The 25,545-nt window shown below is 38.7% G+C and overlaps 2 protein-coding genes across 6 annotated transcripts in view; both read left to right on the top strand.

Annotated features, from left to right (window-relative positions):
• The window catches only part of RGPD4 (RANBP2 like and GRIP domain containing 4), a 32,944-nt gene extending 13,928 nt beyond the window's left edge, over positions 1-19,016 (top strand). For 2 of the 5 annotated variants that reach the window (XM_029964815.1, XM_029964818.1), the window contains exons 20-30: positions 294-4,842; positions 5,751-5,828; positions 10,626-10,793; positions 12,120-12,212; positions 13,073-13,269; positions 13,774-14,014; positions 14,512-14,610; positions 14,780-14,922; positions 16,324-16,597; positions 16,722-17,056; positions 18,438-19,016. In XM_029964815.1, coding sequence (XP_029820675.1) covers positions 294-4,842; positions 5,751-5,828; positions 10,626-10,793; positions 12,120-12,212; positions 13,073-13,269; positions 13,774-14,014; positions 14,512-14,610; positions 14,780-14,922; positions 16,324-16,597; positions 16,722-17,056; positions 18,438-18,743 — 6,483 coding nt within the window. In that variant the 3' untranslated portion in view covers positions 18,744-19,016. The remainder of the gene's footprint in view (positions 1-293; positions 4,843-5,750; positions 5,829-10,625; positions 10,794-12,119; positions 12,213-13,072; positions 13,270-13,773; positions 14,015-14,511; positions 14,611-14,779; positions 14,923-16,323; positions 16,598-16,721; positions 17,057-18,437) is intronic. The other 3 variants (XM_029964816.1, XM_018084060.2, XM_029964817.1) reach the window with 3 other exon arrangements.
• A 3,293-nt stretch (positions 19,017-22,309) lies between these two features.
• CCDC138 (coiled-coil domain containing 138) overlaps positions 22,310-25,545 on the top strand; it is a 34,667-nt gene continuing 31,431 nt past the window's right edge. The window contains exons 1-3 of the mRNA XM_018084009.1: positions 22,310-22,359; positions 22,968-23,106; positions 23,817-23,932. Coding sequence (XP_017939498.1) covers positions 22,973-23,106; positions 23,817-23,932 — 250 coding nt within the window. The 5' untranslated portion in view covers positions 22,310-22,359; positions 22,968-22,972. The remainder of the gene's footprint in view (positions 22,360-22,967; positions 23,107-23,816; positions 23,933-25,545) is intronic.

The following is a 25,545-nucleotide window of genomic DNA, read 5'->3' as shown; positions in this document are numbered from 1 at the left end:
GCACTTAACTATCCCCCCTTCCAAGTAGTATGGCAAAAGAAAATGGGGGTTTCAAGGCTTTTTTCCATAAAAAAGCAACCTACTCACATTGTGCCCCTTTTTCAATGCTTGTTTTCAAATGCCCTTCAAGGTTTAATCAGTTTAAACTAAGGTAAAATTAGTTTAGATTTAAAGTTGTATGAAAGTATGCCCTCCTTTTAAGAGTACATGTTATGCGGGCTTCAGCACAAGTAGGATTTTGTCCTCTGTGTTATCACAGTAAGCAAAGCACTTGTTTTCTGCTTTTTCTTTAGCCTCCCGTCTATGGCATGAACCGACTTACGCCTCAGCCACATATATATTCCTATCAACCACCAATGCATACACCACCTCTGCAGAACACTTCTGGTTGTATGTTTTCCCAAGAAATGTACGGCCCCCCTCTACGTTTTGATTCTCCTGGTACTGCGCTCATTTCTCCTCGTGCGGGTGATGACTATTACAATTACAGTGTTCCACAGGCAAGCACAAATCCAACATTGCCTAAACCAGGCTATTTCACAAACCGTTCAGTCACGCCACCAACTTTAAAGCCCGCAGAACCAAAAGTGATGCCTAAATTTGGACAGCCGGGAACAACTGAAGGATCAAAAACACCTTTGCCAACACCAGCACAGCCAAGTCAGACACCAACTTTTAAATTTAAACCTAACTTCAAGTCTAATGATGGAGACTTCACCTTTTCTTCTCCCCCTCAAGTAGCACCACAGCCTCTTAATGCACCTTATAATAGCAGAGAAAGCCTCTTGGATCTTCTGACATCTGATAAACCTTTACAGGATGATAGATACGTTGAACAAAAGCCAGTTAATGATCACACGAATAGTTCAAGAAATATCTTCAATTTTAGCAATAAGCATATTCCAGGCATCTCTCTTAGAGAGAACATGGGACAAAATGCACACAAAAACCTGGCTTTTGAGAAGAATGATACATTTAGTGTTCAAGAGCCAAGCAAACCTGTATTTATGACTTCAAATTCAGATTTGGCCAATAGAAGTCATGAAACAGAGGGAGGAAGCACCCATGGTGGAGATGAGGATGATGATGGTCCTCATTTTGATCCCGTGGTGCCGCTCCCTGATAAGATTGAAGTAAAGACAGGTGAGGAAGATGAAGAAGAATTCTTCTGCAACAGAGCCAAGCTCTTTCGTTTTGATGCAGAATCTAAAGAATGGAAAGAAAGGGGAATTGGAAATGTGAAAATACTGAAACATAAAGTATCTGGCAAATTTCGTCTCTTAATGAGACGAGACCAAGTGCTGAAAATCTGTGCAAATCACTACATAAATACTGATATGAAATTAACTCCAAATGCTACATCAGATAAGTCATTCGTATGGCATGCTTTAGATTATGCAGACGAGTTGCCAAAACCAGAGCAGCTCGCAATTAGATTTAAAACGCCCGAGGAAGCAATGCTTTTCAAAAAAAAGTTTGAGGAGGCCCAGAATATTTTAAAATCCCTGGGATCAAATGCTGACGCATCTGTGACTCAGAATAGTGGAACCGCAAAAGAAACGACAAATCAGGACATCAAGGAGCCTAGCACATCCATTTCTGGAACCCTGAATTTGAGCTTTCAGTTCCCGAAAGATGGGGTGAGCAGTGAATCTGACAGCAAAAGCAGCCTTACAGCTACATCAACTGCATCTGGCCCTACTATTTCATTTGGAAAGGATGCTCAGCAAACCTATTCTTCTGGTGGGTTTGGGCAGCATCTCGTGAAGAAGGATCAGTGGGAGTGCAAAGTATGTTTAGTTCCAAATGAAGCAACTGCAAAGAATTGTGTATCGTGTCAAAATCCAAATGAAGATATGTGGGAAACACGTGATGCCTCATTAACTGGCTCTGTAAGTTTCAAAGCCAGTGGTAACACAGTGCAGGACAAATTTGGATCTGCTTTTGCTAAAAAGGAAGGTCAATGGGACTGCAGTTTCTGTTCAGTAAGAAATGAACCCACTGCCTCCAAGTGTGTTGCCTGCCAGAATCCAAACAAAAGTAATACAGGAGTATCTAGTCAACAAACTTCTGCTAAGTTTGGCCAAGCAATTGCTCCAAAGGCTATTCAAAATGACTTGAGTACTGCTTTTTCTAAAAAAGAAGGTCAGTGGGACTGCTCTGTATGCCTAGTCCGAAACGAAGCAAAAAATGTGAACTGCTGTTCTTGTCAGAGTCCTAACCCTCAAAATCAACCAAATATGCCTATACCTACTGTTCAGGCATCCCCTGCTCCTGGGTTTGGTTCCATTGCTGATACAAGTAAGCCACAGAAAAATGGGTTTGAAGGGCTTTTTACTAAAAAAGAAGGGCAGTGGGATTGTAGTACTTGTCTTGTGAGGAATGAAGGTTCTTCACCAGCCTGTGTAGCCTGCCAGACACCAAATCCATCTGGTAAGCCTGCTGGTGATGCTTCATCAGCTCCTCCTTTTGGCTTGAAAAGTAAATTACCTGAACTTGATGGAGGACAGTTGGGAACAGGCTTTAAGTTTGGTCTTGAGCAAGGCAAGACGCCATCGTTTACATTTCAGATTTCTTCTGATACTGAATCTAAGTCTGCAAAGGAAGGATTTAACTTTTCAATGCAAGTGCCTGCAGGTGGATTTAAGTTTGGGATACAGGAATCTAGTAAAAATACCACTAAGAAAGATGAGCCATCCAAAGAGTGTACAACTGGCTTCTTAAAAAGCACTGATGAAAAAGACAAAAAGGAACTGCCTTCAGATAGTAGAATTGGATTCCAATTTCAAGAAACAGCAGACAAGGAGAAAGGTGACTTTGTTTTTGGGCAAAATAGCACTTCTACTTTTGCTGAGCTTGCAAAAAGTACTCCAAAGGAAGGCTTTCAATTTGGCAAAAAGGACCCTAACTTCAAAGGCTTTTCAGGTGCAGGTGAAAAGCTGTTTTCTACACAGAATTCTAAAATGGATCACAAAGCAAACACATCTGCTGACCTCGGTGAGAAGGATGATGATGTGTATAAGACAGAGGACAGTGATGATATCCATTTTGAACCTATAGTTCAGATGCCTGAAAAAATAGAACCATTTACAGGAGAGGAAGATGAGAAAGTGTTATACTCCCAAAGAGTAAAGTTGTTCAGGTTTGATCCAGAAACAAGCCAGTGGAAAGAACGTGGGGTGGGCAACCTGAAGATTCTTAAAAATGAAGTTAACGGGAAAGTAAGAATATTGATGCGTCGTGAGCAGGTACTGAAGGTGTGTGCAAATCACTGGATAACAACAACAATGAACTTGAAACAGCTCTCTGGCTCAGACAAAGCATGGATGTGGATGGCCAATGACTTCTCTGATGGTGATGCAAAGCTGGAACATCTGGCAGCAAAATTCAAGACACCAGAGCAGGCTGAGGAGTTCAAACAGAAGTTTGAAGAATGTCAGAGGCTACTGCTAGACATACCACTGCAGACACCCCATAAACTAGTTGATACAGGTAGGACAGCTCAGCTTATACAGAAAGCGGAAGAAATGAAGTGTGGCTTAAAAGATCTCAAAACTTTTTTGACAGATGACAAAACTAAACTGTCAGAAGAGGAAAATGTCAACTCTGTTAGTGCCAGCAATACTTCTGATCTGGTTATAAAGCCACATGCTGAAAGTACTGGCCCTACTCTGGAATGGGATAACTATGACTTGCGTGGAGAAGCATTGGATGATAGTGTAAGTAGTTCTGTATATGCAACACCTCTTGCAAGTAGCCCTGTAAGGAAAAATCTGTTTAGATTTGGAGAGTCTACCACTGGTTTTAGCTTCAGCTTTAAATCTGCCTTGAGCCCGTGCAAATCTCCTGCCAAACAGAATCAAAGTAGAACATCAGTAGGCACAGATGAAGATTCTGATGTTACTCAAGAAGAAGAGAGAGATGGACAGTACTTTGAACCTGTGGTGCCTCTGCCTGATCTTGTGGAAGTGACTAGTGGTGAGGAAAATGAGCAAGTTGTCTTCAGTCACAGAGCTAAGCTCTACAGATATGACAAAGATGCAAATCAGTGGAAAGAGAGAGGTATTGGGGATATCAAGATATTACAGAACTACGACAACAAACAAGTGCGTATAGTAATGAGAAGGGACCAGGTGCTAAAACTCTGTGCCAATCATAGAATAACACCAGATATGAATTTGCAGCAGATGAAAGGATCTGATAGAGCATGGGTGTGGACTGCATGTGACTTTGCAGACGGTGAAAGGAAAGTAGAACTTCTAGCTGTGCGATTTAAGCTGCAAGATGTTGCAGACTCATTTAAGCAAACTTTTGATGAAGCTAAGCGTGCCCAAGAGAGAGAGACACTGATAACACCTCTTTCTTCTCGTGCCAATACACCTAAGGAATCTCCATGTGGTAAAAACGCTGTAGCTGTGCTAGAAGAAACGACCAGAGAAAGAACTGACCTCAGCCATGGTGATGGTACTTCTGATGTAACTGTAGAGGCTGCAGAGGTGTCAAACACTTCTGAAACACCAACAAAAACAGTGGTTTCTCCTCCAAAATTTGTATTTGGATCTGAATCTGTCAAAAGCATTTTCAGTAATGAAAAGTCAAAGACATTCACGTTTGGAAATACTTCAGCCACTGGTTCGCTCTTTGGCTTCAGTTTTAATCCTCCAAAAAAAAGTGAAAGCCATATTCCAGCATCTCAGAACACAGCACAAAAACAACCAGAAGTCTCCGAACCACTGAAAAGCTCTAATGCTGCTCAGAAGCCTGTAGATAGCAAGGTAGATGACTTTCCTACTACAACACAAGATGGTCCCTCTAACTTCTCGTTTAGAATTCTGGAAAAAGGTGAGTGTCAATTGAAGTAGTAATTTATTCAACTACACGACTTATTAAGCAACCAGCTCTGTGCTATTCATTACTCTTTATTTTCTCAAGAATACATAGTTTCTTTCAGTTCTAATGCAGGTATCTATATGTTCTCCAGAGTTTCAACTAAATGAGAGAATTTTAAGCCATAAGTATTTTTGTATAAAAATGAAAGTGTGTGATGCAGGATGGAGTTTTGTTTACTGAGAACAGGGATTTCAGGTAGGGAACTGTAACTCTGAGGTGCTGTATCTGAATCTTGGACTTAAATGCTCAAAGTATCTGTGGACTCACTTTGTGAGACTTAAATAGATGGCTGATTTGTAGGTACCTGAACCTTTGCCCTGAGTCATAAAGTGTGAGAACAGCTAATGTATGCTTCAGTTACAATTTTAATTATCCCCATGATTGAGCAGATGGCTATTCTAAAATACTATGTACCTTTGTTTCAAGTCTTAAATATTGGCCTCAGCAATTTCAGTTTTGTAGCTTAAAACCAGATATTAGTCTGCTTCCGTAGCCTGAGAAGAGATTGTGTGATTGATTGCATCCTCAGTTACACAGTTTGTCACAATCTGAAAAAGATGTGCTTGCAGAAGTTGTGGCTGTGACGTGACCATTATCATGTGCTGAAGTGTCTTTGTGGGAAGGATGGGATGTCTCAGAATTATGAACACATACCGTCTGTTTATTAGCTACAGTGTAATAAAGTGAAGATGGTAACTGTAAGTCTATTCACATGGGTTGGATAAGCTTGTGTAGAACTAACAGATGAAATTTCCTGCTGGGAAGTATGACTGTGGAATACTTACAGAATGTAGATAAGTCTGTTTTATCCTTTGAAAATTCCAGGTAAACACTTATATACAAACAATTTATTTTTTTAGGATTTAATTTTAGCCTTTTTAAATCTAATCCAATGGCCTTTTGGACAAGCACATCCTCCTTGCAACCTGATAGTAAAGGTATTTACATACTGCACTGAATGTGTGATAAAAACACTCTAGCGGGCATGGACAGTAACCCAGCTGTGTCAAAGCAGTTGGCTCAGTAATCTTTATAATTAACATGCATGCTGAAGGAGAGTACTTAAAATTGTGTGTCTGGCTACTGTATTTGTCCTGTAAAAGAATGTCTTTAGCCCTTACTATGTTTACATGAGCCAGCACAATGGATGGCCCTGTTCAAGCTTTTGGCTTCTGTTTGCCTTATTTTCTGAGGGTAGCTGCCTTGCACTTCTCCATCACACTTTTGCTAAGTGTACACACTGAATCTGTTAAATGGCTCTTTTTTAGAGAAATGATATTGTGGTGTTGTCAGAGAATGTCTCATAGTGCCTGAGGTCTTGTACTCCACATCAGTGAAATACGCCTGAAGATCTTGAGATAGGTTTTCCAATAAAACACTTGACTGTATTTAGCCTCTATGGAAATGTTCAGTTCAATTTCCTGATTATCAGTGTTAACTGCTGCGGTTAACACTAACAGCGTTAAGTGTCTTAAAAACAAGGAGTGCACAGAAATGAGAAAGCTAACTCCTTAGCTACTGCTTATGTGTTTATTAAATATATAATTTGAAGTCCACCTTAGCTGGTTAGAAAACTCTTGCTGAGTAACTGATTTGTTTACATTCAGGACCTGTAAACAAAACCATTACAGCTTATAGTTTGATTATAAGTCATTGTAAGACGTTGCTAATGGTGCTTCTTGCAAGTGTGCTTACTGTAAGCATGCTCAGCTTATGCAGTTCAACAGTATTTTAATTTTAAATAGCAAATTTTTAGTCTTAAGACACTCTTCTAATGGTAGTGTATTGCATTGTTTAAAAGTTTCAAAACGTCATTCCAAACACCATTTTCCCCAGAGTTGTATTTCTGGAGAAGCTGTTCTTATTTAAACGCTGAACTCCTGTTCTGTATGCACTATCTAAAAACCACCTGTTCTGTATTTTTTAGGCATCCCTGTGCTGTCTGTGCATCATTTATTAACAATTCAATTCTATTTTCATCATTTGATGTATGTAATGTGAAGTGATTAGGCATTCTATGCCAATGCATACATGCAAGAGCTATTCCTACCTCAAATTGATCTTGGTTTTCTATTGGGGGTGTATAGTGGGGGGGATGTGTTTAAAGGAACAAAAAAAGTATGTCTCTCTGGTGCTTCAGGCTGTTCTTTACTTTTACTCTTCTGATAATTAGGTTATGATTATATATTTAGTGATTTATTTACAGTTGATAATTGTCTTCAGTGTAAGTTCTTGGCAGCGTTGTTTTGATTTCTGACTTAGTAGTAAAAGATTTTGAGAAGTCCTTTCTAAATTAGGTTTTCAAGGCTACCCAATACAAACGTAGTATGAGGCTTTCTCATGGTGCATGTCTTTTGGGGAGAGGCTTCTGCGTTGTGCTAGAGCAACACTCAAAAAAAATTTAACCTCAGAGTAGTTCTGCACCTCCATGCAAAAGCATTTGTTTTTCTCAGGTCAGATCATGAGCTTTTTTTAAGTGCTTGTCGTGGTTTCAGCTAGCATGGAGTTAATTTCTTCTCAAGAGCTGGCACAGTGCTGTGTTTTGGATTCACTGTGAGAATAAATCAACACTGTTTTGGCTGCTGCTGTGTAGTGCTTACTCTAAGTCAAGGATTCTTTTTGTGTCATGCTGTGCCAGTGAGGAGGTGCACAAAAAAAGCTGAGAGGAGCATTGCTGACACAGGTGACTCAAACTGCCCAAAGGGATATTCTGCACCACAGAACATCATGCCTAGTATATAAACTAGGGGAGTTACCTGCAATGTTAGGGTGTGGGGATGGGCTCTGGCATGAGTCAGCAGGTGGTGAGCAGAGGTATTGTGCATCACTTGTTTTTCCTTGGGTTTTGTCTTTTATTATTATTATTTACTGTTACTGTATTTTACTTCTGTTTCAATTTTTAAAGTGTTCTTAACCTACAAGTTCTACTTTTGATTCTCCTCCCCTTTCTACCATGGTGGGGGGTGTGGTGCTTAGTTGCCAGCTGGGGTTAAACCACAACAGTGCTTTACAAGTTTGAGTCGTGTTAGTTGCATGTTACTGTAGCTGCTACATGCATTAGGGTTTAAACTCTGGCACTTTTTTCTTATAGCCAGAAGATATTCACTGATAAATGCATGAGAAAAAATATCACTATTGTGACTAGCTAGAGACATTTAGGCCTACCTGGTCTTAATGTCAGTTAAAATAAAAGCAAAAATACACAGTTGAAAATTTTTGTGCATGATATTGCCCTTTATTTTGTTTCTTTCACATGCTAATGATGTTTTGTGTGGATTTTTTTTCCCCAAAGTAGAAAGTTCTATTATCCTAAAACCAACAGTCTTTTCAGAATATGTTGTAGGTATGCATGGCTCTTTGTTTTCACAGCTGCCTGTGAAGATGTATTTAAGCTGTTTGCAGCAGTAATCTATGTTGAACTCTTGTCACTTTGAGTGGATGTTTGGAACAGTAGAATCTTAGTCTAGTGTTTGATAGATCAGTTTCATGGAGAATTTAACAGTTAATCTGAAGTGACTTTTTAATATATTTCTCTTATTCAGCTATTTGCACAAAGGCTACTGAAAGAGACTGCATGATAGCTCTTTGAGAATGCTGTTTGTCAAACGGGATGAGCAATGAGGGTGGTAAAACACTGGAACAGAATCATCTGTTGCTAGGGTCTTCTAGGTAGCTTTCTACTGCTCACGTTAAAGGAAACACACACTTCTACTGTCTACCTGGCTGACTTGGAAGAAGTTGTTTGTTGTCAAAAATAAATTTTTGAAAATTCTCTAATCCTAAGGAAACCTGGTTTTTTGCTGCAGGACTAAATGCTCCACACTTAAACTTCTAGTGAAGTTGGTGCAACTTTACTCAGTCCCATTAAGACACTTGCTTAACTAATCTGAGAGAATAAAACACATGATAATATGCAAGATACGTCCATATCTTTATAACATGTACTACATGTACTTAATTCTTAAATCAGCTAGGGTGAGTTTTTTGTATAACGTTCTGAGAAAATGTATGAAAATATCTATAGCCTGCCGTTGTGATATGAACATAAAAATTTGCTGTTCAAGAGTTTTATCATATATCTGCTTTCTACAGGCTCAGAAAGGCCTGTAGATCTAAAAAAAAAAAAGAGTGAGTAAAAAGGATTACTTTACAAGGCTGTATGTCCTGGTAATGGGTTTGAGCTACAGTCTGGTGTATTAAAATGCCTGAAATGATTAATTTTCTAATTAAAGGGAGAGTCAGTTGGGGCAAAGTCAGTGCCCACTGAGTCAGTGGAGGGAATACTTTGAAAAAAGACATAAGTTTGAATCAGTACTTCGGATCTTGCTCTTACTTTACTATTCTTTATATTGCTCTTAGTCTACTGGCAGATACTAGTGAGACAACTGCTTTTAAAAAGCAGACTTATTTTAGTGTGTCAGTTGCATCATAGGATTAAGGGACATGTCTGTAAACATTACAAATCTCTTCTGTCCTTGTCTCCTCCTGCAATGATGATTGTGAAATTGTATGCTCAGGAAAATCAGTGTTTTTCAGGAACTGATTTCTAGCTTAAGATTTAGGTTTCCACTGACTACATTGTGCCACAAACTTATCAAATATTTTTTAATGAAAAGCACAGTGAGCTTTTGAGACCACTTTTTTTTTATTCTGCTGACTGGTTTAACTCAAATCTGAATAACATGAACAAATAGGCTGAGGTACTAAAGCAATCAGATTGTTCTCAGAAACAGCTGATGTGTGGCTACTGATGTGCTTCTGGGGTAATTCTTATAAACAAATTTTGTTTTTCACACCTTTATCCCCAAACTCACCATCTCGAAACAACGCTAAAACCTAAACAAACAGAAGCCCAACCAAACCATAGATAATATTTAAATTGGTATATCCTCCCTCTTTGCTTCCATTCTCTCATAATAAACTCAAATATTTTTTTCCACAGCTGTCTACTTGTCCTTATAGCTTATGTTTATCTGCAGTTTGCTCTAGGCTTTACTTTCAGCTTTAACCTTTGATCATGCACTGTTCTCAATACCAGTGGGATGGGCACTTTATTGTAGAAGGAGAGAGGATAAAAAGCTATAGTGATATTTGTCCTTGCTAGAAAAGCTAGCTAAATACGGCTGAAAGCAATATTTTTTTGTTGTTCAACAAGGTGAAACTAAAAATTACATTACTTTTGTAACAATAAAAGTTTCAGCAACAGCTATTATGGTAAATTGAGATTAGCTAATAAAAAGCATAGATTTCCCACAGGTAACCTGAAAAACAGCAACTGAATAGAACTTATAATATTTTCTAGAACTTAACGCACTTTTAAGCAATGCAATTTGACATGTACACAACTTCACTTTTTCTTTTCTCAGGTCTGAAGCTTACGTATTTACCTATATGTAACACCTCTGTCCCTTTTCTCCATTGCCGTATTTTATTTGATATGAGAACTTCTTTAAGTAATCTTTATAACAATATAAAGATGCAGAAATATTTCTGTTCCAATACTTGAATTCCAAAGGCAATAGAAGAGGATGTAGTTGGGCATGCATGTTAAGCTTTCTTGAGTTTTAACAGGATGATCTGTCCTAGCATCCTGGAACTTTAATTTTGTTTCCTGTGGATCAACAGAAAATATGTAGGCACTTAGAATTAATTCAGTTCTGTAATAATGGGGGGTTAATGTTATTTCCTGCTCTGAAATTATTCAGTTTTAATGGTTTGTTCAATTTCTGTAAAAGCTGAGAAGACAACAGTGTCAGAAGACAATGTTTCATCTGATGATGTTATAATAGTTTATGAGTTAACACCTACCCCTGAACAGAGAGCTCTCGCTGACTTTCTCAAGCTCCCTTCAACATTCTTCTGTTACAAGAATAAGCCTGGATATGTGAGTGACGAGGATGATGGTAAGAAGTGCCAAAGTTTACTTTTGTATTACCTTTTTGTGAGGAAAGGGTGTAATACACTGCACTGGTGCAACCCAACCTTGAGCTTTGCGTGCAGTTTCGGGTGCCTCAGTGTAAGAAGGACATCAGACTGTTGGAGGGGTGAGACCAAAATGGGGAAAGGCCTTTCACCCAGATTTAGGAAAAGTAGCTGATGTCACTTGGTTTGTTCATCTTGGAGAAGACAAGGCTTGAGGGGTGACCTCATCACAATCTACAACTTCCTTAGGGATGGCAGTAGAGGAGGAAGTGCTGATCTGTCTCTGGTGACCAGTGATGGGACATGAGGAAGTGGAATAAAGCTGTCAGGGGAGTGCTGTCGGGCACTGGAACAGGCTCCTCAGGACACCAAACCCATCATAGTTCAAGCAGCATCTGGACAATTTGCTTAGTCATATGGCTTGGTTTTAGGCAGTCCTGCAAGGAGCAGAGAGCTGCAGCTGGTGATCCTTATGTATCCCTTCCAACTTGGGATACTTCGTGAATGCTGTTGGAACCATTAGACACTCAAATACTTTTGTTTGGACCAATGGGAATCAATCCTGTCAACATCCTTATGGCCAAAGATGTACATTCAAGTCTTCAAGACAGAATAGTACAATGGAGGCCCAGGAGTGACTAAAGAGAATTTGTCTTGGTGTATTGTGGCTGTTGATGAGTGTCAACAAGGCAGTTGGTTAGGTAAGACTGAATAATCAGATACTTGAGACTTACTGAAGTAAGTATTTTGAGTCTTTATTAAAAACTAACAAGCTCAGGTTCCCTAAATATTAGACTAATGGCTTTTCTTCTAAAGCATATTCCAAATTCTAAACGTGAACTTCTTTTATGTCAAATCTTATCAAATGCAACTAAATTACTCTTAATTTATTCAGCAGCAAATATGTTAAATGGAAGTTCTGAAGCACTGTATTCAACAGAAAATTGGAGAAGACAAACCTGCTTTCACGAATACCTGAGCTTGCAAGTTTTTATGTAAAAGATCTTCAGTCTTCTTTCCCAAATATGCGTAGTGGTACTCTTAATAAAATCACTGTCAGAAATGTGTTTTCTGAAAACAAAACCTGTGCCATGTATCTGTAACAGTCTAGACTGAGAAAAAGTGTTACAGCACATTCAAGCACATGCATGGAAAACTAGAAGTGAAAGCTTACCTGTTATTTTGTGGAACTCTTAAAACATAAGCAAAAATTACGCATGCTTGCTAGGCTTATGAATTGAAAGGGCTTAGGAGACTTCTCTGACCTTCTCTGGCCTGAGAACTTACGCTTGTTTCCTGTGTTTAAGATGAAGACTATGAAACAGCTGTTAAGAAACTTAACGGAAGACTGTATCCCAGTGATTCAGAAGAGAAAAAGAAACAGCAAGATCCTGTAAAAGGTATGTCTTAAGAAATTTTAAGTATTGTGCTTTATGTACTGAAACATAAACTGAATCTGAAGGACACGTGGGCAGAGATTAATTTTGTTTCCTGAGATAGTTTTTAGAAGCACTGATGCTGGGAGCAGAAAAGCTGCATATCAAAGTACAGCTTTTAAGCTCACTATGTGAAATTGTTAGTTAGCAGTAAAGTGGTACCTGAATGAGAAATGTTCATTTCAGGTGATCTCTAAACAAGAACATCCAAGTCTTTTCCTACCTTGAGGTTCTTCTGAATATGAAAAATTCAGCTTGGCATGATACTGTTCAAGACAAAAATTCTCTATATCTTTGAATATTTGCTTCTTCTGGAGATAGTCAATTAGATAGTTACTGTTGCTCAAAAAAAAATTAGACTTTATACTAAAAGTACAGGTGTAGAAGACTTGCTTATATTTATGTCAGCTTTGGCTGTGCCTCAGACTTCAGTGTTGCGTGACTGAAAATCTGAGCAGATACTTCTAGAAGTGAAGTTTGGGGATTTTTTTGGGGGGATATGTGCTACAAGGGTGTAAATATTGAGCCATCTGAAATATGTTGAAGTTATTCATGGCAGCTGCAAGATTGAACTCTTCATCACTGCGTGGAAATTCCCTGGTAGCAATAGAGAATTACTTATGTTTCCAATTCTAGTCACCCCAAGTTAAGTTAGGTAGTCTTCACTTCCACTGTTTAAACAGTAATGCTGTTTGAAAAACTCTCGAGGTCTGTCTTCAAGTTGCCCTGGCTATCATGAGGTTAATTTACAGTATAGGTGCCAGAAATTAAATAAATAGCAGCTAAATACTCAAATATTTTCCACTAATTTTTACTCTTTGCAGTAGGCATTGCAGGAAAAAGCGAATTCAGCAGTGAAAGAAAATGTGCTGCTACTTGGGAAAAGAAACCAACTCCTGAGGAGAAAGCTGAAGCAGAAGCTCAGCAGGTTCCTTCTACATCTGTCCGTGGTGTCAGCAGTGATACTGAACATAACAGTCCAGAAGACTTAAAGTCAGAAGCTAAAATTCAAGAAACAAAAGTAAGAACTAAATCTTTACTAAATTTCTTGTTATTAAACTTGTGCAATTACTTCATATATGCGTAAGACATTACAGTTTTCCCTTTGTGAGAACTAAAATATCCAGTGGGGAAAAACTATTTGAGTCTTTTGTGGCTGTGCCTGATGCCAACACTGAAACAGAAAGCTTAGAGCTTAAATTCTTTCAAAAGAGAAAGAATGTTCAGGTGTTCTTTTAAACTGCTTTGGCTAGTAATATTGCTCCTACTGTATACAGAAGAACTAATTGATTTCAGGAAGTCACAGTATTCTTTTTCAAGTTTACTACTTCCCAGATACCTCAGTCTCCTGTCAAGTTAACCTTCTTGGATGTTAAGCATCATGACAAACTCCAGAAAGCTTACAACAACTTTTCTTGGTGTTCTTTATTTTCTCAAACATCTGTGCTTAGTCTCTGCAGAGATGGTTCATGCCCTAGGCTCTTCTAGCTTATTTGCTATTATGTTATTTTTTTATTAATTGCAGGAGAATGAGGTTGCAAGCTTAAGTGACTTAGTCTGTACCAGTAAGGAAGAAATGCTTCCTGCATCAAACAATGAGGTGACAGTATTTGTCCAGTCAGCTACCAGCAATGAAGAAACAGATTCCAGCACAGAAACAGTGCAAGTATTGCAGACTTCATCCCGAGCTGATGACACACCTGTAGACCTGTCAACTAAAAAGAGTGATTCAGACTGTTCGGAGTCAACACAAGGTAAGGTCAGAGGTATGTTCTGGGACTTTTTTGTAGCATGATTTTCTGTAGATTAATTTATGTAATTTAGTTGCTGCCTTGGGAAGAAGTAGTACCAATGCTGAATTAGAAGCTGTCATGGTTTGAAAAGTACCAATCTAGCAAAAACGTGTCTAGGGATTAAAATAATTTTATCAAATTTTTTTGTGTTCAAATTCACTACTACAGAGCAGTGCTAGTGTCTGCTGTGTAGTTTATGAGATGTACTTTCATTAGTTCATGAAATACCACATGAATACTTAGTAGAGCTCTGTGGATTTGCACAGAAGTAGAATGCTGAAAATCTGTCTTGAGCCCTTATTTTAAACCATAATAAAATGTCATTATGACATACTTCACACAAACTGAAATTTATTGGATGATAAAAATACTGTAGACACTTCTCCAGTATATTCTTGTGTGACTACATAAATGCATTTTCTTTAAGAAAGTAAGAGAAGAACTTTTGACTTTCCCCTCTTATGTGACAGAAAACAGAGTCATCTCATTTGGTTTTGGCAATACTGCAGGCCTGTCATTTGCAGATCTGGCTTCCAAAAGCTCTGGAGATTTCGCTTTTGGCTCAAAAGGTGAGTTGGACAAGTCTCCGAGGCAGACCTCAGCTGGACTTCTGCTTCATACAATAAAACTTTTATGTACCATATTTCTACTGATTTGTAGAAACAACAATTTTTTGCAAGTTTTTATCAGGAAGAAAAAAATGACACAAAGTTTAAAATGTAACTCTCCTAATTGTAGATAAAAACTTCAAATGGGCAAATACAGGAGCAGCTGTGTTTGGAGACACTGCCCGTAAAGCAGATGAAGATGAAGGTGGTAGTGATGATGAGGTGGTACACAGTGATGATATCCACTTTGAGCCAATTGTGTCTTTACCAGAGGTAAGATGACTTCTGGAATATAAAACAACATTAGGATAAGCAAAACATTTTTTAAAAACTTGTTATGTTAGCAGACATGCTTAACTTTGCTTTCTGTGTTGTGTGCACCTTGTTCTGCATATGTTACACTGGCTGTGTAGAAACACCTGCTGTTTTAAATCCTAGTACAGTGTAGCACTGGGGAAGGGTCTGGTGCCTCAGTTAAAATCTTAAACATTGATTTCTCTATACCTCGGCTGAGTGTTGATCAGAATGCAAATTTGTACACATAACTTAGAAAAACTAAAACATTATATATAACACAGCTGAAGAACAGGAAGAAGAACTGGATAACTGCTAGTGCCAATACAATTCAGCTGTGGCTTTGTATCAAGGCCTGTAGATTCAGTTCTGTGGAAGCCATAGTAACTTACAATTTTTACTCTAAGGTAGGCAAGATATTTCTTAGGATCCCTGAGCAAAAAGATACACAGTTAAGTTCACATGAAAGCTAAGGGAACTAACTTTGTTACTTGGAAAATAAATTGTTTTTCAAGAAGTAGAACCTTCAACTTTGAAGGTAGACTTACGACTTGTGGAGTGAGGCTTCACACAGTTATGTCTTGATTTGGTGTTTATCCATAGTGTGCCTAATAACCATTTCTGACTCTTTTGATGCTAATCATAATGTCTAGCCTTTCTATTAATATAATTCAACTATAGATTAGTAAAATTATTAAGCGAGGCAAATAAAGCATAAATAAACAGCATGCAGCATTCTTTAATTTGAACAGTATTAATCTGATTTATTTTGTAACATGCTTTCAACCACCTTCTTCAAAATTCAGTATGCTTTTGCTCATCTGTGTGTCATATTATGACTTCTGTAATGTTTTTTGTCACATATTTCTCCAGTTCTCTCAAGTGTTCCTTATCTTTGGAAGATGTGCTAATGAAAGGAGGTTAGAGACCATAATATGCATACATAAAGGGAGATATATCTGTCAGGCCTGTTTGTTGGACTTGGTGTTTATTCTCTTCAAATGCAAATATCAAGTTCTTAAACAACGTTCAAAAGAACTCCTGCAATTGTAATAGTACTGCGTCTTCCCTTCTCAGTATGAACATCATGCAGCGGACCTGAAACTTTCCTGGGAAACTTGCCAAAACCATATGCAGCATGGTGAAGGAGTATTGCAGTGCTATAATTAATCTCAAACAGTGGAATTTGTTGGGCTTTTCAATTCTGAAAAGGCTAAATGTCACACTCACTTTAGTGTAATGAATGTTGTGTTGGAGAAGGGACCACACTGAATAATTTTCCACTGCAATGTGTCAGAATCATCATAACTGTATGTAATAACTATTTAATATCTCTCCTAGGAAATCACAGGTAGTCATTCTACTGTGTTGGTTTTCTAGGTGGAGGTAAAATCTGGAGAAGAAGACGAAGAGATTCTCTTCAAAGAGAGGGCAAAACTCTACAGATGGGACAGGGATGCTACTCAGTGGAAGGAGCGTGGTGTTGGAGAGATCAAGATCCTCTTCCATACACAGAAGAAATACTATAGAGTCCTAATGAGAAGAGACCAAGTACTTAAGGTCTGTGCAAACCATGTCATCACCAAAGAAATGAACTTAGTGCCCTCTGATACATCAAACAATGCTTTAATTTGGACAGCCACAGATTATGCTGGTGAGTCTTTCAGGTGGTTTTTGTTGTTTTTCCTAAGCGGTCTGTAGTTTCTGTGCCTTTGTTTTTCCCAGGAAGTGATTATAAGATAAACCTAAAGAAACCCTCTTTCTGGATTTATTTTCAGATGGTGAAGTAAAAGTTGAGCAACTTGCAGTCCGATTTAAAAGCCAAGAGATGGCTAATTCTTTCAAGAGGAGGTTTGAAGAATGCCAGCTAAGCTTGTCAGAACTACAGAAGGGGCACTTATCTCTGGCAGCAGGACTGTCAAAGGACACCAACCCTGTTGTGTATTTTGAAGTTTCTGCTGATGATGAACCTTTAGGACACATAACCATGGAGCTGTTTTCAAATATTGTCCCAAGAACTGCTGAAAATTTCAGAGCCCTGTGCACAGGAGAGAAAGGATTTGGATTCAAGAACTCCCGCTTTCACAGAATAGTCACCGACTTTGTGTGTCAGGTAAGCATAACAGGAAGACTCTTGGAGAGAATGAGAATGCGTCTTGACTAAAGATGGCGCTTCAAAAAACACTTCTACAGGATAGCACATACTTGTTGGCAGCATGGATCCACTGTGCAGGATACTCTTATCTGCCCTTTCCCTACAAGGAGATGAGAAATGGTGCAAGCAGCACCTGCTTCCCTAAGCTAGATGCTTACCTGTGTCTGCCAGCTCCTCATGAGTCAGTGTTACCTAGCGGTGTCATGTGGAAATAAAAAGTGGAGATAAAGAAATCCTCTTAGAAAGGGCAAGGGGCCTGTTGCTGAACAGGAACACCAAGGAAAGTAAGTGTTCCCATAACTACCATTCATTTTTCTCTCTGTACAGAGAGGAGCTCCTGTATGCTCACCTGCTAAGAACACTTACTTTCCAGGATTCTCTTACAGTTTAAGGTACACTTTGTATTTCAGGTAGCGTGTACTCGAAGACTGATATTCCCGGTATTTAGATGTTCAGGTTTCCATCTAAAAGAAGTCTTCTAGATCTGATTGTCATGCAGTGGCCTGTTCTTAAAATACTCAAATTTTGCACTAAGAGTATCAGCCTGCAGTACATCCGAACCCCCATGTACACAGTGGTGGTTTTAAACCTTGGTGTGCGTTCAGTAGCACTAGCAAGTTCTTCATGAATGCTGAAGGCTTAGGAGATAAATCATAGACCTTTCCTTTCCTAGAACTCTCATCAAGAATTCATTGAGTTTTAGTGACTTATAATGTGCAGAATGAACCAACTTCCATATACACTATGCTAATGTTCAGGAAGTCACTACATCACTGAAGCTGAGTTATGTAGACAACCTTCAATAAACTCAAAATTAGACAGTAATATATGAATGGCTTCTAACCAGAATAAAATGTTACCCTGTCTCTTGATTAGGTATCACCTGTGCCTGAAGTATGCACTTTAGGTGCCAAGTTTTTGCAAAAGAACCATTTCTGATAAGGAAAGCATCATTAGGCCTTTTAGGGCTTAAGCTTGTTTCAAGGTATTCCACATCCTATAAGGAGCAGACTTTCTTTTAAAATGGTTATCTGCACCATATATGTGTGACAAAGTGAGATTTTATCACATGCAATTAGTATATTGTAAATTTGGTCTGCTTTGCCTAAATTTTCTCCAGGTACAGTGAGAAGTTTTTCAATTAGAACTAAAGCTTTCCTTCAAAGATAGGATAGCATACATTATCACTTCTGTGTGTATAGTCAAATAATAGGGAGCCAGAAACTCACTGCCTTCCAGAAAAATAAAAAGGAAGTAAAATTGTTCGTTTGTGTTTTGGGACTTGTCAGTTAATGCTATGCCCCCTTTTGTTTTGTTTGTTTTTGTTTTTTTTTTTAAGGGAGGAGATATAACTAACCATGATGGAACAGGTGGACAGTCAATTTATGGAACAGCATTTGAAGATGAGAATTTTGAAGTGAAACACACTGGTCCTGGATTGTTGTCAATGGCAAATAAGGGCAGGGATACAAATAATTCTCAGTTCTTCATAACACTTAAAAAAGCAGAACACTTGGACTTCAAGCATGTTGTATTTGGGTTTGTGAAAGATGGAATGGATGTCGTGAAAAAGATTGAATCCTTCGGTTCTCCTAAAGGGCTAGTAAATGCAAGAATTGTCATTACAGACTGTGGGCAAATATAGAATTATTTCTTTCAGTAAACAAATGTTTTAGCGGTATAAATCAGTACTTAGATGTTATTGACTAATTATTTCAACTTCTTAAAATGGACACTTCTGATGTATAAATGTAAAATTACAGGTTATAGTTGGATTTTTTTATGTGTTCTAATTGATTTTTTTGCATGTTAAATAAAGTTCAGGCACTGGCATATTTCAGGTGTATTTGTGTTATCCTGACATATTTGTATTAAGTGTCAAATTTTAAAAATAAAATCCTAGTCTTGTTAAAATAAATGTCTTCAGTTTGTTTAAAAAAAAAAACTTGCATAATTTGGCTTCCTGCTCTCATGAAGCTCTTTTGAACGTGCAGATTGTAGATGCAAATTGCTGGACAGTGCACTGAAGTCCTTTGAAATTAATGGACGTTTCAATGTGCAGAATGCAAGCTGAGGCAGCTGGATGCTTGTTCGTGCTCTCTGGAGTCTCTCAGTATCACCTCAGTAGATTTAAGAGAGCATAGTTATTAAATGTATTGATCAATGTTTTGCTGGAGAAGTACACCAACTTTTTCTTTTGTACTTAAAATATTTCTAAAAGACTTGCTTTAACAAAAAACATCTACTAAACATTGAGATTTTACCCACTGCTACTGCTCTGATGCTGCTCTCCTGGCTCTGCTCAGTGTTTATTTGCTGTTTTAAACTTCTCAGACCTCACTGCAGGCTCTAAGTACCAGTATCTTGAAAAATTTTGCCTCTCAAGAGTGAGTATGCATGGATAAATGCGGGATTTATTTAAACTGATACTCTACAGTTCAGTGCTGGCATTATCAAGAGTTTTTTTTTCCCCAAGGTAACTAAGTTGTTATGATCTGTAAATTGGAAATATGTGACTTGAATATTCAACTTTAAGTTTATTTGGATTTGTATTTATTTATTTTTACAGGATAGTAGTAGTACTTCTTCACGGATGACTTTATCATTGTCAACAACTACCTGAGGGGAGGTTGTAGCCAGGTGGGGGTCGGCCTCTTCTTCCAGGAACTGGGTGACAGGATGAGAGGACATAAAGTCTTAAGGTGCACCAGGGGAGGCTTAGGTTGGACATTAATTCTACACAGAAAGGGTGATTAAACATTGGAATGGGCTGCCCAGGGAGGTGGTGGAGTCATCCTTCCTTAAGCGTTTAAGGAAAGACTGGATGTGTTACTTAGAGCCATGGTCGAGTTGACGTGGTGGTGTTCGGTCAGATGTTCGACTCGACGATCAGAGGTCTTGTCCAGCCTTTAGTGACTCTGATTCCCTAAAGGTCCCACAAAACCATTAGACTGTAAAGAACCACTGGTGCTGTGCCCGTCCCCCGCAGCCCCGTGAGGGGCGTGCCTCGGCCCTGCCCTTCCCGCCCGCCCGGGGCCGCCTCTGCCCCTCGTCCCTGGGCAGCTTTGGGCGGGGGGCGCGTCTGCGCGTGCGCGTGCGCGTCCGATTTGTTAGATGTGCCGCCAATGGCGGGAGGGGCAGCCAACCGAGCTCCGCCCGGCGCCTGCAGCCGGCGCTAACTCGCGGGGGCCCGCGGGGGTGAGACGCGCGGGGCCGGGGATGGCGGCCGGGGGGAGGGAGAGGAGGAAATCCGTTTCTCCTCGCCACGTTCCCGAGTTGGGCTTGGAGGAGGGGGCTGTAGCGGGGGCTGTGTTCCCTCCCTAGGGTTCTTTGTGAACACCGCGGTGTTGCATATCCCTGCACTGAGGGACAAAAGTGGGGTTTAAACAGACTTGGGGAGGTTATGTGTTCTTTCTTGTCCTACCCCCGTGCTCTAACTGCCTTACCGTAGAAGTGTGGAAGAGTCATCCTTGCCTGATGTGGAAATGTCCCTGATAATTACAATTCCAAATTTTATGCATTACTAAGACACTTATTTGTTGCCTAAAACCTTCTGGTGCCTTCCACTTGAGTGAGATCATATGTGTAAATGGTCTTAAAAGTAGCCTACTAAGCATGTATGAAATATATATATAATAGGATAAGTAATTTCTCTCTTATCCTCTTCAGCCCCAGCAATTGGCAGCCTTCCTTAGAATGCCTTAGGAGTGTTTGTGATTTTTTTTGTGAAGCCTATTGATTAGCTCTGTTGTCAGAGAGCAGAAAAGTGTTCCATACCTAGTCAATCGGAGGAGAATCAAACCCGTAGTTCATAAGAGACTGCTGCGCTGACCAGGCAGCACATTATGATGGGTATCATTCCCTTGCCAAAGTACAGCAATATTATTTTACACCAGAGAATGCTAGGTTCTTTGCACTGATATGAATGAGGGAACTGGACTGTGGTTCTTCTGTTTCCTTGTGCTCACATAAACATTTATGGCTTTGCACAGTGGATTGGAAAACTGATCTGCTTAAAAATCCAGCAGCAAAGACGCCTCCCCCCTGCTAGTGTTTCAAAAGCCTTTGATAATTCATAGAAGGAATACTTGCTGGCCAGGAACCTTTGTTTTGCCTGAATTCTGTTTGTCTTTCACTGAAACAAATTCAAACTCATGCCTCAAAGGAAGTCATATGTTGGGAAATATCCATGAGCAACCAGAGATTGAAAACTGGGTTTGAGCTAGACACATAGTTGTATTGGGATATCAGGTTGGTCTTGGGAATCGTCAGATGACTGCAAAACCCAGCCTTTTTTTTCTGAGGAAGTGTGACTTGCCATTTTAGGATCCACAACTGTCCCAAATGTGATGTGAAGATTTGAGTTCTTTCGCAGCTAAAATCAGACCGTATGCTGTTAGTTTCTGCAGAAGGATTTACAACATGACTAGCATTTTATGGTGCTCTAGATTCTGTGTTTTTCTTGGGGAATACTCTACTTGAATTACAGAACTGTGCTTCAAGAGAAAATAATTTTGAAAACTTATATTTAAAAGACTGTCACTTAGACTTTAAAGTGTAATGCTTGCAAGGAAGAAAATGTTGCATTTGTGGATTATTTCATTAGAAAGTGGGAATTTAAGTACAAGAAATTACAGCAGTTGATCACTTGGTTTAGAACACAGCAGAGAGATGCAGTGAAACAATTAAGATGATGAGAACTACCTTGAGTCTGATATTTTCAATATCTTCTAATGTACATTTAATTGATTTTGCTTGTAGCATAAAACCTCTGTCATTCACTTTGTTAGTATGTAGTTACAAGATAGTAAGAAAAAATAGAACAGGAAACTTTGGCATAAAAAGCCTAGGTATGAAGGTAGATGGCACTGTTTCTGTGATTCCCTAGTTCTACTTTCATGCCTTTATTTTATGTTACCATCTTCATTGTGCTTTATATGCTCAAATTTTAGGCTCAAATATTCTAACATATAACACTATGAATATTTCATTATTAGACTGTAGGGAATATATTTGCCTCTTTACATTAGTATGAGGACTATGTTTATATATTGAAGAAAAACCTACTTCCTTTTCAAAGCTAGTGGTTTGTAGTAAGAATTCTGTCACAAGGAGTTGTAACTGTTAAACAACTAAGTTGTAACATATATTTTCCCTGAAAATTCTTACTAGATTACAGTGGTTTTGTGTTTTCTTGTAGGATTGCCTCTTGGGAGCACTGCATACCAAATGTAAAAGTGGAAGCTCCTTAGTATACAAAGGTAATACCAAGCAATGGTGCTTTGATCTTTTTCAGGGAAAATACATACTAGAGCTGTATGGTTCCTAAACTTATTATTTTGCATTTCAAATAGGTAGATATTCTTGATCAGGGGGTTGTGATACTTGGGAGCCAGCCTGGGAATGTTAACATTGGAGTAAAGAACACAAAGGATTCTTTAGAACAGCCTGTTTGTGTTTAAGGCCTGCTTGACGTAGTTGGTAGCAGTCCACCTCATAATGCATATATTTAGCTTTAATTTAAAGATACATAAATGTTTAATATTTAGAATGTATTTGGGCTTCTTGAGAAACACATTGCTGGTGCATGTGGACAGCAGACTAAAACAATTTATTTTTCAGACTTCGGTTACAGAAAAACTAGTATATGCAGGCAAACTCTAAAACTTCAGAAAGACAAATCTGGTGTGAATGCTAAATAATTCTTACTATAGTTTAAGCTTTTATAATTCTTAATTTGTCAGGCTGCATCAGTAGTGGTTTTGGTTCTTAAACTTACATGATTACGTGGCAAGCACTCCTAACAGGTCCTTGTTGATTTCTTAATGTCAAATGCAAAATAAAATTATAAAAATTGTATGTATTGCAGGTGACATGGACAGCTCACTGGAAAACACAGCTATTTCTCTGTCAAGTTGTTCTTTAGAGTCAGAATTTACTGCAACTGGAAGAGAGAACAGCATCAGATCTAGTGATTTCCTAAAAGGTTTTAAAGACCGGGATTGGTAGTAGGTGTTTTCAGTTCCTCTCATCATCCAGATAAACCATGAGTAAACAGTATATTTGGACTGTGCAAAAGTTAAGGTTCTTGTATTCTTGAGTACAGAATTGTTTGTGGCCAACTTATGAGATAATGTGGATGTTGATTTTTATGAGCAGTACTGTCTCATTTTTTGGTCTGATGTGTGCATGTTGAAATTGCTAATGGGATACAAGGATGATAAAAACTGAACTAGGTGATAAAAAATTAACTAGGAGAAAAGCAAATAGCCCAGACTGATAAGTAGATTTTTTTTTTTGAGAGAGATAATTTGATTCCAAAAGCCAAAAAATTACTTCTCAGAGCTTTTTTACACCAAATATGAAAAATATAATGTAAAAATGGGGCAAGTATTTTTAATTTTCCAGAAATTTGGTTGTTTGTGATGAGAGAAGAGCGTTGTTTTTACCTGTCATATACATGTTCTTACAACATGAAAATCCTAGTTATTGCTACTACTTTTAAGTCAGCAACACTACTAATTGCTGTGGTTAGTCTTGCAAGTAATAATGCCTTCCATCCAAATGATTTAACTCTGCTATTTGTTATTAGTCAAATATCGAAGTCGTACATTGAACAATGTTTGCCTTTTTATGCAGCCTTCTCTCAGTGCTCAGTTATGTAGCATGTTAGAAAGGAACTGAGTAATTTAAAATTATTGCTTTTTTGTATTTTTAGTTTTGGCGATGAGCAGGATTCTTTTTGTGATTCAAATGGGCTAGAAATAGAAGAAAAGTCCATTATTTGCTCTGAAACCGATGCAATTCAAAATACAGCTATATACATGGAAACAGGTAATAAATATTTAATTTTACATATTCTTGCAACTCTGTGTGAAGTAACATGTAATTTTAAAAACTTTCTAGTGAATATATTTCTATTCAATTCAGAAATACAACAATCAACTAAAATGTATTTTAGGTGGGGGGATTTAACCTTTCACGTTAATATGAGTAACTCCTTTAGACTTATTTTAGGAGGTCCAGATGCACTTGAAGCAATACTAACATAAATTTTTAAAAAAAGAAATCAGCCTTTTATGAAACTGGTTGCCAACTGACGTTATAATATAAATGAAGAAACAAGTTGGGTTTTGGATTTTTGTTTGTGTTTGTTTTGCTTTATTTTGTTTTAAGTAGCTAGCTACATTAACAGATACTACAACTCTGTTAGTTAGATGTTTTTCGTCAGTCTAAGGATGGAAAAACTAGCAATGGGTAATGTTGCCTTTTGTTCAGCTAACCCAGGAAATTCTAGCTACAATCTTGTAGCAGGGACCAAGTGGCATTCATTCACTGAAAATGTTTGAAAATGCAAGTAGAGGAGTTTGCGAATCAGTGTAGCCCTCTCTTGTGGAGAGTTTTAGGTTTAGAAGAGCATTGATGTGTTCTTGTGAAAGAGTGGAGACAGGCAGACAACCAACTCCAAAGTGGCTAAAAGGAATCTCAGAAGCCAGGCAGAACAGATCATTGGAGCTCAATGGAGGCACTTTAATAGGTAAAGCAAAAGCCACGCACTCCAGCAAAGCAGAACAAGGAATTCATCCACCATTTCCCATGGGCAGGCAGGTGTTCAGCCACCTGCAGGAAAGCCGGGCTCTACCACATGTAATGGTGACTTGGGAAGACAAACACCACCACACTGAATGTCCCTGCCTTCCTCCTTCTTTCCTTAGCTTTATGTGCTGAGCATGACACTGTATGGTGTTGGAGTCAGCTGTTCTTTCTTTGTCCCAACTCCTTGTGCACCCTTAGCCCCCTCACTGGTGGGGTGTGATGGGGTGAGAGGCAGAAAAGGCCTTTATGCTGTGCAAGCCCTGCTCAGCAATAGCTAAAACATCCCTGAGTTATCAACACTGTTTCCAGCACAAATCCAAACCATAGCTCCACACTGACTGCTATGAAGAAAATTGCCTCTATCCCAGCCAAAAACCAGCAAAGTACCAAGTTATTATTTCTGATACTGTGGTAATCTTATCCTGATGTGGTACTTAGGTGCAGTTGACCTTGCAAGATGTCTCTCCCCAAAAAGATCCCAATACTTCCCTTCAGTTATCTGTGAACTTTGTCCATTTGACTATTTGTGAAATCCAGCCATTCCTCATTGTGCCATCTGCATCTTTCATCAGCTCCTTACACTGTAATCTGTCATGTCGAACAGTTTCTCATGTGGTGTCCAGTAGTTTCTTAAGTCTTCTGCTGTTAACTTAGTTGTCAGCCTAAGGTCTAGTCAGCAGGAAATCACTTGCCTGAAGCCCTTACAAAAATAATAGGAGATTTTGGTGACAAAATGACTTGATCTGTGCATAGATTCTATACAGGTATCTCTGGGATTTCTGTATTGCAGTGGAGGGCATAGTTTTACTTATAAAACTCCATTGATTCCTGATCAGTTCAAACAAATTGCG

This window comes from Manacus vitellinus, unplaced genomic scaffold (genome assembly GCF_001715985.3).
Source record: "Manacus vitellinus isolate BGI_N305 unplaced genomic scaffold, ASM171598v3 scaffold_7_pilon, whole genome shotgun sequence".
NCBI classification, from domain to species: domain Eukaryota; kingdom Metazoa; phylum Chordata; class Aves; order Passeriformes; family Pipridae; genus Manacus; species Manacus vitellinus.
Note: the sequence above shows the minus strand (reverse complement) of the source record. Positions and strands in the feature narration are given on the sequence as shown.